Here is an 18977-nt window from a genome sequence, read left to right on the forward strand (position 1 = left end):
GCCGAACAGGAGAAGAAGTCATGGGATGAGGCTGAAGGATGGACTCAGCCCACGGCTGGTTCTGTCTAGTTGACGATTCCTGCAAAATATTTTTAGTAGCGAAGGTAAAAATCCCTTCATCAAACCGAACATGCCTGCGCACAAACCTTGTTAGTCTGTAAGTTCATGCACCTATAACCCCGGAAAGACTCTGGATAACCTAAGAAGACACAAGGAGAAAACCTATAGGACATTTTGTGACGATTGTAAGGTCTTAAACGGGGATAACATAGACATCCAAAGACACGAAGAAAAGAGTAGGACAGAGGAGATTTATGTGGCATAAGATGAGGACTGGAGTTATTTAAAACAACAGAGGGCAATCTATTTATCAAATAAACAGCAGTCTCAAAGGAAAAATCCAGAATTTGTTTGGAACAAAGGCATGAGCCAAGAGAGTCAAGCCAGTTTCAACAATATGTCTACGTTTCCTTTCGACACGACTATTTTGTTCATGAGTGTAGGCACATGATTGTCTATGATTAATCCCTAGTTGAACAAACAAAGTGTCTAACTTTTTGTACTCGGCTCCTAAATCAGATTGAATAGACTTAATTTTACGATTGAATGATCTTTCAACTAGAGCACGGAATTTATCAAAGATAGCATAGATGGCAGATTTCAGTTTCATATGATAGTACCATGTATATCTAGAGTGATCATCTACAAAGATAACAAAGTAGCGACATCCATCAACAGACAAGAAAGGAGCTGGACTCCAAATATTAGTATATATTAAATCAAGAACATTCGAACTAGAAGACTCAACACGAGACAAAGGAAAACGGGCAGATTTTCTTAATTAACATGCACTGCATAAACTGGAATTACAATGAATTGTACTACTAGACCCACTAACCGAACAAGATTGAAGAATACGACTAAGGACACTTTGATGTGGATGACCCAGGCGACTATGCCAAACTGAAGAAGAGACACGAGCAGAAAGAAACGCAGAAGGAGACGAACTTGTTACTAGCAGCGTGTATAGCCCCTAGAGCTATTGCCCCGTAAAAGAAATTCCTTGGTGTTGATATCCTTTACAACAAAAAAAGAGGGGTGAAACTCAAAAAACACTTTATTATTAGAGGAAAATTTTTGAACAGACAATAAAGAGGTAGATAACGTAGGAACATGAAAAATATTTGACAGTTGAAAATACCTAGAAGGGGTATTAAAGGAAGCATGACCAACAGGAGTAATAGATAAACTTGTACCATTACCGACACGCAAAGTGTCATTACTATTATACTCCTTTGAGGTGGAAATTAAATGGCAGCTATATCTGGGGAGGCATGATCGGTTGCATCCGTGTCTGCAAGCCAAATATGAGAACCCTGAGTGGAGTTCGAAGGAAATTCCTGATATACAACATTAGCCTGAGGGTCTTTTGCATATCGTAGATGACACGTAACTGTTGTATGACCAAGTGTTGCACACAATTGGCATTTAGGTTGCCAATTTCTGTTTCTGCCTCCGCCTCGACGTCCGCCACCACGGTTCCAGCCACCACCACTACCGCGGGATTGACCGGACTGCCCACTGCTCTGGTCGGAATTTCGACCGCCTCCACCACGGGACTGAACCCCTTGCCCACACTGGTCACCGCCACGATGCGCTGCAAAGGCTGTCAGCAAGGAGCCTCTATAACCCCCGGAAAGAAACTCCTTTGTCCCCAAGAGATCAGTGAGCTCCTGGTGGGTTACTGGCTGTCCGCGAACCTTGAGAGATGACGCCAGTCCTCGGAACTCCAGCCTCAAACCCTTGAGAACGTAAAGGTTCTGTTCTTCAAGGGAGATCGGCCGTCCGACAAGGGTGAGATCTTCGACCAAGATCCGACCTTTTGCGATGTAGTCCGCTACTGAGGCATGTCCTTGCTGAAGGGACAGCAACTGTCTGAAGAGATTTAAGGACCTGGAATGGGACGACAAAGCCAGCGAGGTGACGACGGCGTTCCACGCGCTCTGGGTGGTTTGATGTCCGATGGCCAACAATATCACCTCGTCGGACAGTGATGACATGATTATGGATAAGAGGGCCTGATCTTGTCAAACCCAAGCACGATGTGCAGAATTGGGTTGCGCTGATGCACCGTCCTCGCCGGGAAGAAACGTGGGCGGATATGGGGTCGTACCATCAACGAACCCCATCAAATCATGACCATCAAGGAAAGGAACAACCTGGGCTCTCCAAAATAGAAAGTTCTTGTAGGTCAGTTTGATACTGATAAAGTGGTGAGCAGTGGATAAAGAATTCACAGTTGATGTGACCGCAGAAGCAACAACATTAGAGACGATCCGTTCTGAAGAGTTAACAGATCCGTCAGCCATTAGGAAACAAACCCTAACTAAACTGATATCAGATGAGAACTTATACAATTGTATTAAATGAATGTGATTACAAAAGTACAGATCTTGTATATATATACAAGTAGAATCATAGGGAGACTAGGATAGGAAGTCATAGACTAACTCAAATACATACAGTCCTAATACCTTTCACCGGCCAAACACCAATACACGCGCAGGGCGCATGCATGTTTTTGTATGTTTTATTTTAAGGGGTAAACTCGATCTCTCTCTCTCTCTCTCTCTCTCTCTCTCTCTCTCTCTATATATATATATATATATATATATATATATATATATATATATATATATATATATATATATATATATATATATATATATATATATAGAAGATTAAATGCAAATAGTTGTTCAGGTAGAAAATAGGGTTAAATCTAAGTCATTGATCTAGTCCAAATTAACCATGCAGAATACATAAATTTTTTTTTTTTAAAAGAAATGTTGTGGCATTATGGTCATTTTGTGTAAGTTATATTTTTGTTGTCTTTGGTGCATTATTTTCCTTCTTCGAGTGTATATTTTTCCTTCTTTGATTGCACATTCTTGTCTCTTCGGGTGCATAGTTTCTCTCTTTGAGTGCACATTTTAGTGCCTTTGAGTGCATAATTTTAGCCATCGAGTGCACACTTTTGTGCCTTAGAGTGCACAATTTTGGGCCAGTGCACAATTTTGGGCTTCGATTGTAAATCTTTGTTCCCTCAAGTGCACAGTTTTGATTTTCGAGGGCACATTTTTGTACCTTCAAGTGTAAATTTTTTTGTTTTCGAGTGCACAATTTGACCTTCGAGTGTATAAATCTTTGTTCCTTCGAGTGCACATTTTTGCATGTCCCTTAGAGTACACTTTTTTTGTGGACATTTTTGTAGATTTGAAGTGTAGATATTTTGAAGAGCCGTTGATCTACTCAGATCAACAACTCAGATTTATACACATGTTTTACCTGAGACGACCTTCTTTGCACCTGATCCTGAACCTATAATTGATCTACCCAAAAAAACTCAATCTTTTAAAAATTAGAACTGATCACAGAGTTGATTAGGGTTCCCCAATAGTTGATTATTTTAGTTAAAAAACACGAGTCAATTTTATAAAATTTGTAAACTTTTAAATTTTCAATACTTATAAAATTGACTAGTCTTATTTTCCTTTATTTTTCAAAGACCTTCAATTATTAAACTATCCAGCCAAATGAATAGATATGATCAGTCTTCACTCTCTACGTACAACTCTATTCTCTCCTGAGTGAATCAAACAATACTACGACGAAGTGCATTTAGTGATATATAAAATTGTAATCGTTTAAGTGCAATTTTATGTATCTGGTGATGCATTTTGTAGTGTTGCATGGTGCATGTTTGCACTTGAGCGTTTTTTTTTTTTTTATCTGATCTGTATCTCTATTTGTCAAATTTTAATTGAGAAAAACTAACACCTGTTACTTCGTTTATTTATTGATTAAAGAGAGTAGATTTACCAATAAGATCATAAGGAAAAATCATTAAGTTTGGGAAGAATAAGAAAAACATCATTAAAGAAATTGGGCGACTTAAGTGTCATTCCCTAGGGTTTATCATGTAAAAGGTTTCTCAATCTCACAAGAATGTGAGCTGCGCATTTTGTAGAGCTCTTTACAAAGAAAAGCTTATGTATAAAGTGAAAAGATAATTATATTCCTTAGCATCCCGAATAAGAGTGCCAAAGTAGGAAGAAGTGGTGGGTTTCAAGTGCATGGTGTTAACCAAGGCAAATTATGGTGTGAATTATGGTCTACAAACTGCTATGTGGATCATAATAAAAAATAATATTATTAATTATCTTCTAGATGTATCATGTATGCGTGTGTGTGTGTATATATATATATATATATATATATATATATATATATATATATATATATAGTATTTGGACTATGCATAATAATATGTTATGTATGTATAATTTGCATAATTATGTTTATATTGTAAGTACATTGAAATTATTTAAATTCAAAATTTTCAAATCTCGTGTGATATACAATAATAACGCAATGTTTTATACTCCATAACAATTTTTGCTAAAATTTTGTTACAATCAATATAACAAGCAATTCAATATTGCAAGAGAAAGAATATATATTAGCAATGAATTTTGAGGATTAATAATTTATTCTATCATTTTAATTATTATTTTTTAAACCTTATCAACATGAAGTTATTTAATTTTATACTGTGGAATACTAGTTATATATAAGCATCCTTTGATTGAAAAGGAATACATTGCTAACAACTTTTTTAAATAACAAATAAAAAAATTGAAATAGACATTAATAATATATATTGTTTTTCTTATATTTATTTCCTTTATTTTTGTTTAATTTTTAGATTTTGTTTTTGGGAGATTAACCCGAGAACAGGCAAGCAATGCGACAAGATGGTACGTAAAGTTAAAAGCTAAGGATCTTTCTTTCAAATCTTTTCCTCATAGTTGTGTAATTGTGTTTGTCAGTCTCCTTACCAATCAATTGTAAACTCTTTCATGTTGTGTTATGTTTTCCAACAATAATCATTTGGAAAGTTTTCTTTATTATTTTTTTAATATTATTTGATTTGACGACTTCCATTTGATAGCTTTACCCTATTTGACGTGAAACCTTTGTAATTGTCATTGTTGTTTAACATGTAAATTAATCAATACATCATTCCTAAGATCTTTCTCACAATCTGGCCTCTCCTCAAGATCTCGCATGAAGAAATTAAATAATCTCTATTTCCACTCCTAAATTATTGTATTTTTTTAATAACACAAGATCTCGCATGAAGAATTAAATAATCTATATTTCTATTCATAAATTGTATTTTATAATAACACTTTGACCCTGTTTGGTAAATGGTTGTTAGCTGATAGATGTTAACTCTTAGCTGATTGTGTTAATTAGAGGGTATAACTAGGTGATAACATTAGCTGATTGTAAAAAGGTGTTTTGTAAATTAGCTGTTAGCTGATAGCTGTTTGGTATAATTTTCTTTCACAAAAAGCTAATTGAAAAAGTTGGAGTTAATACCTCCAATGGTCCTCCGAGTATTAACAATTTACCAGTTGTGGTCATCGGAGTTTTAAATGACCTTCAATGGTCCTTCACGTTTTAAAAAATAACCACTCGTGGTCCTAATTCTTAAAAAATTCCAAGTTTAAAATAGCCACGAAACGTCTTAAAAGGACCACAGGTGGTTAATTTTTTAAAACATAGAGGACCATTGGAGGTCATTTAAAACTTGGATGACCACAGCTGGTAATCGCTAATACTCGGAGAACCATTGGAGGTATTAACTCAAAAAAAAATTGCTTCGAGCAGCTTTTTGAATTTTAATATTTTAAAATTACAAAAAACTAATTAACCAAACACTTATATTGTTTCTTTAGCCAAATCAAAAAGTTAATAATGGTCAAATAAGTCAAATTAGCCTATAGGCTAACTATTTTACCAAACAAGCAGTTTATCGACAACTTAAGGGACAAATTTATATTTAGTTATAACGTCTCAATTTATACACTAGTGTCGATATCAAATCAATTCACAAAAATTATGTTAATGAGTCATGATTTTTAATAAATTTAACGTAACTGAAATAATTGTTGGAAATCATACTCGAGGAATTCTAATTGGTATCTTTAACCGTTTCCTAATAGAATTATGTGGGCTAAGAGAATGCGTAAAACTTTTTAAAAAGTTGTCCTGAGATTCTAGAATGTGAAAGTGGAATTAAATTTGAAAATTATGGTAAAAGAATCCTCCTACTTGGCTACTTGACTGGTAAAACGTATCACACACATGCATCTTTCAAAAAGTAACAAATGTATGGATTATTTGGTTAATTCAAGATATATAAGAATACTAGTTTTTTACGCGCATTGCGCGATTGGGATAATGCCCAATGCTTTTTTTTAAATAAGTACTTTAAAGTATATTAAGGCAGGATTCACTACTGGAAATTCTGAAATTTCCGACCACCTGAAAATGATTTTAAATTAAGTTGATACCAAAAAGTTCAAAAAGTGGTCGGAAATAGCAACAAAAGTTTTTACGGATACCAAAAGTGGTCGGAACAAGACTTTCAACTTGATTTATGATCACTTTCAAGTGTCGGAAATTTCAGAATTTCCAGTAGTGATTATATTGAAATTGTTCATGCATAGATAATTGAAGGTTGAATTTGCGTATTTAAATAGGTAATTCTTCTCCCAAAGCCCAAAGGTTGAGTCCCCAACCCCAAGGGCCCCCCACACTCCGACCCGACAGAGCATTGTGGGAAGTTGTAAATCACGGTGACTCAATGGTTCAGCAGACAGGGCCAAATGCTGATACGCACAAGGAATCTGCCAACTTTGGACATAATTCCTGCACTGCCGCCGCCGAGGTTTAAACCTTGGTCCCTTCTCCCAAATACTACCCACTAAACCATTGAGCTAAGCCTGTGCGGATTAAATAGGTAATTCTAAGTTTACAAATGCAAGATAATATAGTCAAGATTGATTATAATTGTCAATAAAATAATTGTATAGGTATGGTTGAAACCAAATACGGGACATAAGGGAGAACAAATAAAAATTAGGGCATAAAATATTAAATATATACTAATATTGTTTGAGGAGATTCCGACATTAGGATTTGTGGTTAAGTTCTATTAAGACTTTAATATTAGAATTAGTTTAATGGTGTAGTTATAATTCTATATTAGACTTTAATATTATAATTAGACTAACGGTGAATTAACGGAAAAGTTAAATGGATAATCATATAATTATGGATAAATTAGAAAATCATAAAAGAAAAAAATTAAAACCTGAACAATATGAACCATTCATTTGATTTAATAATTTGGCGGTCATTTTTTCTATCTAATGTTAATAATTAAATAAATTCGCTGGTCAAATCCGCTAACGCTAACCCTAACTGCTGATTGTCAAACAAGGACATTGCGAGGTAGTTCTCACTTCAATTTGTTGTGTGATTTGAATACTCTCTTTGTCGCAAAATCTCTCAAGTAGTTAATATGGTTGGCTTTATTAATTATATTTTTTAAATTTTTTCATGGTATTAATAAAATATTTGGTAAATAAATATATAGCATTATTTTGTATTATAACTTTGATATTTAATTAGAAAAATAGTGCACAAAAAAGATAATAGATAATGTAGTGAATATAATCAATTGATGAATTTGAATGTAAAAATTTTTACATTTGAGAAAAATAAAGACAATATAACTAATGAAAATATTTCTTTTAATTAATTTATTGATAATTAATAATTTTTTTTCACTGAATAAAGACATTGTAAAGATAATGTAGCGAATATAATCAATTAATAAATTTGAATATAAAGAATTTTTATATTGAAGAAAAATAAAGACAATATAACTAATAAAATTATTTCTCTTATTTAATTTATTGATAATGAATAATTTTTTTTTTTTGAATAAAGGCATTGTGGACACATAATTCTAAATTAAAGAAATGCATATGTATTATTTTTTTGTTGTAACTACTAAATTATTATTTATATCTACAAATCTAATAAGAGCGAATAATGTTAGGCCCTTAACTGGAACAAAAAAAATGTCGGTACTAATTGTTTCTTAAAATGAATGGTTTATATTATTTTGATTTTAGTATCTTTTAATGATTTTCCTTATTTACCCCCCATTATATTATTTTATTCCCTTAAATAACTCTAAATTCCGTTAGTTTAAACTTTAGTAACGGAATATTCCGTTAACTATTTATTATTCTTAACCTACTCTTAATTTATATAAGGTTTTAGGTTCGAACCTCATCCCAAGTATAGTTGGGATAATTGTTGAACATACAGTATGAATATGTTAATAAAATGTACTAAAAATATATATATAATATAAAATTTAACATAAACTTTGGCCAAATAATTAGCTCGACTAAATACATAGCATTCGAAGTTGTGGCATAATTGTTGAACATATATTATGAATATGTTAAAATGTATTAAATATATATATATATATATATATATATATATATATATATATATATATATATATATATATATATATATATAATATATAAAATTTAACATAAACTTTGGCCAAATAATTAGCTCGACTAAATACATAGCATTCAAAGTTGAGCATCAAAGATTATAAATCAGAAACTACTTTAAAATCATTTGATTTTGTTAAATTTTTTATTTAAAAAAAAAAAACAGAAACTACTTTAAAATTATTTGATTTTCTTAAATATTTTATTTAAAAAAAAAAAAAAGAAATTTAGGTTAAGTTTTTTTTTTTTAATTAATCTTCTTCTGATTATTTAGAACAAAACTTAATATTTCAATTATGCTTTTGCATTATTGGAATGATTTAGGCCATTATGGTTTTTTTTAAAGAGTTCATATTACAACTAAAATCTCAGTCATATATACAGCACGACAAATCTAAAACTTTCTACACCACAATTCCATTGCATGATAAATCCCTCTATGCTGCTACCAGTAACCTAATTGCACATGACACACTACCAATAAAAAAAAAAAAAAAAAAAAAAAAAAAAAAAAAAAAGAAGAGGACATGTACTGAAGATGAAAACAATAATAATGCTACCCAAAAGAGAATTAAGAAGAATTAGAGAAATTTAAACCAAAAGTAGTATTTATTTAGACTATCGTTTTAAGACTAAGTATTTAAACTAGCGTTATTACAAAGTTGCAAACATTTATTTTAGTGACAATTATAATAAATCTCTCATATATTATCTTGCATTTATATACTTTAAATTACCGATTTAAATAAACAAATTCAACATTTATTTACCTATGCATGAACATTTCCTATATAATATTGCATTGATATACTTTGAAATACTTATTTAAAATTAATTATTGGGCATTATCTCATTCGCGCAAAGCGCGTAAAAAAACTAGTAATTTAATAAGAGTAAAATAGAGTACTAATTATGCCAACTTTGATTGGGATGAGGTTCGAACCTAAGACCTTTTTTTTATTGAAATCAATGAGTAAGTTAACGGTGAACTAACGGCAATTCTTAAAATTTTAACGGAATTAGTAACGGTGTGTGGGTATTTTAGGAAATTTTAGTGTAAAATTTAAATCTGATCAATCTTTTAATCAATCTGAGCCATTCATTTGATTAAAATCTGTGACCGCCATTTTTTCTACCCATTATAGGTCTAACTCTCTTGGGCTCTTATTAGTATTTATATATTATATATATATATATATATATATATATATATATATATATATATATATATATATATAGTAGATAGTACATAATGTGTAGGTCTGAATTGAGTTTTTTGCACTTTTGGTCCCACGACTATAGTGGCACTAGCAGAATTGATCCACGACTTTTGAACCTTGCAATTTTAGTCCACGACTATTGATTTTTTTGCAAAAATGGTCCTTCCGGCCACTTTTCCGTCAAAATTCCACCGGAAAATTTTTTTTATCCATTTTTAACAGGGCTAAAATTGACATTTTACTTATCTCAAAAAATAAAAGAAAAAAATTGACATTTGACTACATACAATATTACTGGGCTACATACTACTGCCCCAGGCGGCGGAGTTCCTGGAGCAGGTAGGGCTGTCAGTAAGCAGCGGAGCGGCCGTGGCGTTCCCCGGGCTAGTTGGGTTATCCGGCAGCAGCATTGGAGGCGGAGCCAGCACGCCTGCGGGATCATCCGAAGACATCGAAAAAGCTTTGTTGTATAGATTTCCGGCGAGAGAAGCGGCGGAGATTCTCAAATGCAATCACTTTTACCTTTCCGTTTTATGTATTTCCTTTATATTTTGAGATAAGTAAAATATCAATTTTAGCCCTGTTAAAAATGGATAAAAAAAAAAAAAATTCCCGGTGGAATTTTGACAAAAAAGTGGCCGGAAGGACCATTTTTGCAAAAAAATTAATAATCGTGGACTAAAATTGCAAGGTTCAAAAATCGTGGATCAATTCTGCTAGTGCCACTATAATCGTGGGACCAAAAGTGCAAAAAACTCGGTCTGAATTACTGTAAAACTTGAACAGTTTTTTCTTTCATACCTTCAAGGTCAAGGCTTGAAAAGCGAAACTTTAGTTTTTGTTAATAGCTTTTTTTGGTTGCTTTTTTATGTAAAAAAATAAAAAGTAAGTTTATTATTACAATCATATTATGACTCACTTAGCTTTAAGATTAGCTGAATCCATGATATATTCACCAATTAATCTCTCTTCGATCCATATCTATACCCAATGAATTACCATGCTTAGACTAGAAACCCACGAGTATAAGTTGGAATATAAATATATTGCAGATGATAGTTGGAAATCATTGCTTTAAGCAACACTAGCAAAATTTATTAGTAAGTGTTTGGGGGAATGCATCAAATTAAGAGATATGGTTTATGATGGCAAAAGATATAGAGCAAGCTCCAACTCTCCCAGTTAGTGGGTGCTTTGCATTCATCCTCCATGTGGGCTCCACACTATACCTTCTAACATTAATTTAATGCATAGAATATGCACCAAGTTGTAAGATGGAAGCTCCTGAAGAACTTAAAGCCAGGGGAATTGAAGGAGTGGGGTGGGGTTGAACATTATCTGCGTTATCTACACTAAAATATAAAACTTAGCTTGAATCAAATTAGAACATGGAGTTGGTTTACGTTTTTAATTTAGTAAAGAAAAAAAATATACGGATCAATTTTATAGGATCAATTATATATATATATATATATATATATATATATATATATATATATATATATATATATATATATATATATATATATATATATAACAGATCAGGTGAAAAGGTGTTCTTACGTGAAAAATAAGTGTTAGTTTCAACTAAAAATGGCGTTGATCAAGTGGAGTATAGCTTCCCGTGCGGTTAGATCTTAGCCGTTGATCAAATTCAGATCAATGGCTCAAATCAATAAAAATTAAAAAAAAACGTGTGTCTGGAAGAAAGAAGCATAAGCTAAAAATGGCGCACCTTAAGTGATAGAAGCACGCATCTAAAGTGTTAGAACAACGCACCTTAAGTGTTAAAATGGCGCACCTTAAGTATTAACATCGTGCACCTTCAGTTTATAAACTAACGCACCTTAAACATACGAATCACGCACCTTAAGCACACAACCCACGTACCTTAAGTGCAAAACTCACGCACCTTAAGCACAAAACTCACATACCGTAAGTTTTAACTACTAACATTTAGCACACAACCCACGTACCTTAAGCACAAACCCCATGCACCTTAAGCACAAACCTCACGCACCTTAAGCACAAACCTCACGCACCTTAAGTTTCAACAACTACTCACATTAAGGACACAACACACACACCTTAAGCACAAACCCCATGCACCTTAAGCACAAACAACACGCATCTTAAGCACAAACCCCACGCACCTTAAGCACAAATCACACGCACCTTAAGCACAAAACTCACGCACATTAAGCACAAAACCCACTCACATTAAATTTGACCTAAATGCAAAAACTAACAAATTGCCACAGCATTTTTTTTAAAAAAAATTTGGTTGTTGGATGTTGATTTAAGCAAGATCAATAGCTCAGATTTAACTGCACAATCGCACCTAGGGCTACCAACCGCACCATAACCTAATTCTATATATATATTATGGATCTTATCTAATTTTTTTTAAAAAATGCGATGGTATTTTCGTAATTATCATCAACTTCACTATACAAACTTGAATACTTAAATATGTAATCTTTAATAACTAAATATGCAAATTTGATAAATTTTATATAATCAACGGAAAAGTTAAACTTTAAATAAAAATCATAAGTGCTAGACCTTAGGCAGTAAAAACTGAACCACTAAAGCAAATAAAACAAAAAAAACCTTGTCATAAACTCTAAAATCGAAACCCTAAGTGCAATGAACTTTCGCATTTTTTGCAAATGCAATCTTTTAATACTAAATATGCAAAATGTTAATACTAAATGTGCAAAAACCTGGAAACGTCTGAGAATTACATATTTTAGTGTTCAAATTTGCATAGTAAAATTTGTGATAATTATGAAAATGTCACTACATTTTTATAAAAATATTTTATCTGCTCTGTCTATTTTTCTAGGTGTAAGGCTAGGATTGGTTCTTATTTCTCTCATGTAAGGACTTGTTCTTATTTGATGCAATACATACATACATGCACACACACACACACACACACACACACACACACACACACACACACACACACACACACACACATATATATATATATATATATATATATATATATATATATATATATAAAGCAATAAAATGAGAGTAGATTGCTACGGAAGAGCTTAAACAAAGTCAGGAAGGACAGAGCCCCAGTACAACGTTTTAGACTGAGCATAGACCTTAGAAGCTAATAAATGAACAATCAAATTAGAAGATCTAGGAACTAAATGAATAGAAAAGTCATGAAAAGAGGACAAAAGGTCCCTACAACTATCACTGGCAAAACCAACATACGAACGTAAAGTGACCATAGGAGATTAAGTTACGATGGAGCTCCGAACAATCAAACATTCATGTAACTAGCACTACTGGAAATTATGAAATTTTCGACCACCTGAAAGTGATCTTAAATCAAGTTAATACCAAAAAGTGGTCGGAAATAACAACAAAGGTTTTTCCGGATAATAAAAGTGGTCGGAACAAGGCTTTCGACTTGATTGAAGATCACTTTTAGGTGGTTGGAAATTCCATAATTTCCACTAGTGTAATTATCAGTGGCGTATATATAATTCTTTTGCTTTGGTGTTGCATGCCTGTGCAATATAATACATAATCTTGATTATTAATTTGATAATTTGATCTTCCTTAGGGTTGAATCTTCATTAATTTTTTTTTCTCCCATGGTTTGCTTTTAGCACAAACCAAGTACTGCATTCATGATCTTTTTCTAGTCAAACGAATTTGTTAGAATGTTAATTAATTGTCACTCTCATGGTAAGGCAAAAGTTGTTGATAGTGAATGATAACTTGTTAAGTAATCTATTTAGTATGAAAGTTTGGTTGGCTTAGGCTCCCAAGCATGCATGGAGGTTGAGTTTCATTGTTTTTTGTACATATATGTTAATGGAGTTTATTTGGCTTCAGCATCTTTAACATTATATATTATTTGTATATATATTCTGTTGCGGTGTGCATGCCTTAATTATCATACATGTGATAATATCAGTGTAATAGTTGCAAAATGCTATGTATTACATGGACTAATAAAATACTTTGAGAAAAGTATAGTTTATTGATGGCATTCACATGCGTTCCATTTTAGATTGATTGGCATATTGTAATTGTTGGTTTAATTTTATAATTAGTTCAGTTGTTATATTATGGGAGTGTTTGGGAAATGGTTGTTATCTGATAGTCGTTAGTTAATTAGGTTGGTGGGTTTGACAAGTTGATAGCATTAGCTAATTGTAGGAAAGTATTTGATAAATTAGATGTTAGCTGATAACTGATTACATACAAAATGACTTTCTAAAAAATTGATCAAAAAAGCTACTTTGAGCAATTTTTTAAATTTTAGCATTTTGGAGCAAAAGTTTGATTGGGACATGGGACCCCGGGTGACCATTTTATTGGGAAAGTTTGGCCCAACCGCCCAAGCAGCGCAAATTATGCCGTGAATGGTGCACACGGTTGCAAAAACGGCGTTGTTTTGATTAAAAACGACGCGTCTTACTTTAAAAAAAAAAATCAATTTTGATTGCCGTTAACAGCGTTATGTTGTGCATAATTTGAACTATATATCCAGAATGAATGAACTATATATCCATAATGAATGAACTATATAGTTCAAATTATGCACAGCATAACGCCGTTAACGGCAATTGAAACTTTTTTTTAAAGCCGGACGTCAAAACGACGTCGTTATTGCAACCGTGTGCACCATGCGTGGCGCACACAGTTGCACAGCATAACGCTTCCCCAAGCAGGGTGTCCATCTCTATAGGTGAGGTATTGGCCCAATAAGAATAATGGAAATCTATTGGGCTAAGGGAAGAAGGAAGCTTGGAGCACAATATTATATGAATTGTTACTAGGGGGAATCAAACGCACAAACTCAAGCATAACAACACAAGTTCCAAACCACCAAGCAACTAAAGTTCTTGTGCTAAAGGGCAGGAAGCTCCACTTATGCATGGGAGTGCACAGAAGCAAAGTAGTATGGGGACATGTGTGTGGCCAAGAACGAAGGCTGCCAGATGCCGTCCATTTGTCAATCATCTGTGAGTCCTTCAACAATATAAATAGGAACTCTTCCCTCCCTTTAAAAGGCATCCCTTGGCTCACAAACCACGTCTGGTTTGTTGGTCCAAGTTTCCCCCCTTCTGCTAGCACACTAGGATTTGAGTCCTGTTGGTGACATATTTAATTTTGTTTTATTTATTAGTCCTTTAACTTGTGTTATTTATTTATTACTAATATTTGTCTCGTGCGATACACGGAAAATATGTTATAAAAATATACCGTATATGAGGTTTATTCATATATAAAATTTTTGTTATTTAATAATTATTATGTGTAAATTCCTATGATAAAATTATGAACATAAATATATTTACAATTAAAATAATATTTAAGGTGGGTGATTACTACAAATCTTAAACTATATTAAAAATTTAGTACATAGTATTTAATATTACAAATTTTTAAGAACTTAGTAAACTACAATAGTAATTGAATTACAATTTTAGAGTCACCACGGATCAAAATTTTTAGACCTTTGAGATTTCTAACTCTAGATGTAACAACATACAATTGACCTTTAAAGACCAAAATCACAATCTTAGTTCGAACATTGATTTTGTCTTCCAAATACTATCGAATTACGTGTGAAATCAATAAAAATTGAGAACTAATAATTCGAGAATATAATCTTAATGTTACTAAGCCTATTTCACGTCAATTAAGTTGGAGAGTGTTGTTGGATAGTATCCGATGAATCCACGAATAACGCATCTTTGTCTCCGTAGTCCTCAATATGTACATCAACAATCTTAGATATTAGGCCGCCTAGCTATGCCATATATTAATTTCAAACATATGAACTTTGGGGTTGCATGCAATAAAAAGTATATTTTAAATATACTAAGGGTACATTATATATGTATGTAAGGTACTTTCAATATAAAAATAATGTATTTTTCATATATTAAAAATGTATTTGATATTCATGATCTATACAATTATGTGGACCATCGTTCACACAATAATTTGCCAGTAGAAATTGAAATATAAATAAATATAACAAATAAATAAATAAATAAATATAAATAAATAAATATATATATATATATATATATATATATATATATATATATATATATATATATATATTAGAAACTGTCAGTGGAAATTATTATCATTATTATTATTGCAATTATTATTATTATTGTTATTGTTATTATAATTAACAATATTATTATGGTCTTGTGAAAATTAAATGTTGATTATCACCATTTAATTTTCACAAGACCATATAGCTTTATTATATATAGGATTTGGCCGCTATTTTGGGTCATTTTCCATTCCTTAGGGCTATAGTATTTATTATTATTTATTTATTTTTGGGGTCGTCGTTCTAGGCCAGTATCTCAGGCTTTGTACGTACTATTCTGGGCCTAGCGCCCCGAGTAATATAGCTACTATTTTTCTATTGCTGTTATGTACCTCTATACCCGGTCCCAATAAAACCATCATTGGCACCGTCTGTGGGGATTGCTACGAAAAGCATGTGTTCCTAGTTTCTATCCGTTGTTGGTAGCATGGAAGAGTCATCATTCTTGAATAATCTGGCTAGGAAGATGTGACAATCCAAAATTTAATTTTCTAAATTCTATTTTACGAGATTTCAAAATAGCTATTTTTCACTCTTCCAAAATTTATTTTGAAAACGGTGTTTGAATTAAATATTTTAAGCCAAGTTTTTATATAAATTCAACGCCGAGATATATTCTGTACACCCCTAAAATTTAAAACTTTAAATGCTTATGGAATAAAGGCAATACTATCATTAAACCTTGAAACAGAGCGTAACTAAACATAAGTCTTTGGGGTGCTATGCCACATCTGAGCTGGAGAACTCAGATGCACAGGCTACACTGTCTAAATATCCTCAAAGCAATGTCAATACATCATCATGGCACGCAGGCCGAAAAGGAAACTAACTAACTAAGCCTCGGGTCTTCTAGGTAACCCACTCCAACGCGTTAAAATACAATATAGGTATATATATATATATATATATATATATATATATATATATATATATATATATATATATATATATATATATATATATATATATGTATGTATGTATATATGAAAACCATTTTGAAGCCGAAAGATATATATACTTAGGAGACTATAATTTCAAACCGAGAATAGACTCAAGTAAGGGTAGACACATTCATCAGTTATAATCACGCATATAATGTGACACCTCATAATCCAAATTCAATTAAGGGATTAATTAAATAAGTAATCATATTTCAATTTGTAATTTAATTTCTTAAATTCATAAAAATTCAATAGTCGGGGACTAGTAATTGACTAGTCAACCCCAAAGTCAAAGTTGTACCTTGAGCTTTGTAAGGAGTTCCCTTGTTTCCTTACACCTCTTCATGTTAGTAAGGGTATTCTTGACTTTTCACCTTGTGTTAGTATTGTAAGCTAACCTAGTAGAACACCCTCATTTCTCTCCTTACACTTTCCAAATTCTAGCTCCACCTTCTCTCTAAAAAGGTAGATAGCTTTTCTTCCAAGCCAAGTTGAAGCTTTGCCAAAACTTCAAGAGTTGTCTCCAAGATTCTACCTTTCATACATTTGGGTATTTAGGAGGGTAAGATCCATGTTTATCTTGTGTTTTTAGTATTTTCTTAGGCGTTTTTTCTTAAAGATAGGATCTTTATGATCTTTGGTGTGTTCTTGAAGTGGGTTTGGAAGGTGAGCTTTGTTAGGAGCTTGGTGAGGTGTTAAGTGAAGGTTTTTGTCTGCAAGAGGTAACCCATGCTCTACAAAATCTATTTTGCTTACCTATATAAATATTTCTTGGATTCTACATGTGTTTTGCTATGAAATGTGAGTGTTTATGCATTGCCTTGTGAAAATGCATATCTAGAGCTTATGTTTAGGGTTCTTGTATGCCATTGCTTGGCTATTCCTTTGATTCAAGTCATTTTGTTGTATTTGGTGAGATTTGGCATGTTTTGGACTTGAATTTGATCTTGGAGTTGAAAATCCCCAAAGGAATTATTTTGTGCAGGTATACGTACCCGCGGGCGGAACAGCGGGTAGGCGTCCACCCGCCGCCCCACCCGCGGGGAACAAGGCTTGTGGGTATTGTACCCGCGGGCGGAACCGCGGGTAGGGGCCTACCCGTGGGTCCACCGCGGGGTACACTGTGTGGTTGGTTGTGGATTTGTTCCCCGTGATTCTTTTGACTCGGTATTTGGTCTTTTGACTTGCCGATGTTCTTTTGTGGAACTATTTGAGTGTCGTCTTGATGTTTCGTATGTCTAGAACTATATGGTAGGAATCCATGTAGGTTTTGGTGTCTTGAATCGTGCTAAGTGTTCAACATTGTATTTCGTTGAACCGTGATGAGTTTTGTGTGTTCTTCGGAACTACGTTTGGTTTACCCGTTTGATAAGCATGCTAGTTCGGTGTTTAAATGCTAGCGTGTGTGTTGTTTGTACCTTCCTATTGGTTGATGATGACTTGTGTTATTCATCGTTGTTGTTGGACTGTGATCCATTCCTTGATTGAGTATGGTTTCATATCTTTGTTGTGATCCGTTGATTGATTCCTGTTGAGGTGTGGTGTGTGTGGCTTTACCTGGATTGCACGATTAGTGGTATGGGACACTAGTCACCAAGGTATTGCAGTGGTGCTCGTGGTGGCCATGACGTGATTATGGAGCTGTGGCCTTTGTGTAAGGTTCAAGTGTTTATTTCTGGGATAACATGTGTTATCCAGGGCATATGTTGCCGTGTGTGATCGGTACTCTCGTGTACTATGAAATCGGTGGTTCTGTTGGAGGGACTGTTGGAGGGGGAACGATGGTTCCCGGGGGAATAAGGTTGGACTTGGTGTACAGGGGTCCTGGAGGTAAAGGTTGGAACTAGATATAAGGTTGGGGGTAGCCATAAGGTTGGAACCGGGCATAAGGAAGGCATATCAACTCGTGATGGGTGATGTCACGAGGGCTTGTGTAGCCGTTGTTGTGAGTTCTCTTCTTGTGACGTGTGTAGTCACAAAGGCATGTGTTGCCGTTGGATGTGTCCTTATTCCTTTGAGTTATGCATGTCGGGTATTAATCTATTGTGTGATGATAGATTATACCTTGAGACTTCTTGTGAGTCGTTGTTGTTCTTTGTAGTCTTGGGATGTGTTCCCATGTTCTTGTTGAGAGTGTTTGAGTCTTGTGTTAACTATTACTCTTGGTTTTGGACTTATATATATGTATTCCGTTTCGAAAATGGCTTTACAAACTTATATCTTACCTATGTATGATATTTCA

At 33.2% G+C, this 18977-nt stretch overlaps 1 protein-coding gene across 1 annotated transcript; it reads right to left on the bottom strand.

The window, feature by feature from the left end:
* Positions 1-1307: 1307 nt before the first annotated feature.
* Positions 1308-2060, bottom strand: LOC109190943. The gene has a single exon (XM_019341542.1). The coding sequence runs from the start codon at positions 2058-2060 to the stop codon at positions 1308-1310; it is 753 nt and encodes a 250-aa protein (XP_019197087.1).
* Between the last annotated feature and the right edge of the window lie 16917 nt (positions 2061-18977).

This window comes from Ipomoea nil, unplaced genomic scaffold (genome assembly GCF_001879475.1).
Source record: "Ipomoea nil cultivar Tokyo-kokei standard unplaced genomic scaffold, Asagao_1.1 scaffold1596, whole genome shotgun sequence".
Taxonomy (NCBI): Eukaryota; Viridiplantae; Streptophyta; class Magnoliopsida; order Solanales; family Convolvulaceae; genus Ipomoea; species Ipomoea nil.

Bases quoted from the DNA above. Each gene is read 5' to 3' on its own strand.
- LOC109190943 (XM_019341542.1), bottom strand. From the start codon at position 2,060: ATGTCATCACTGTCCGACGAGGTGATATTGTTGGCCATCGGACATCAA.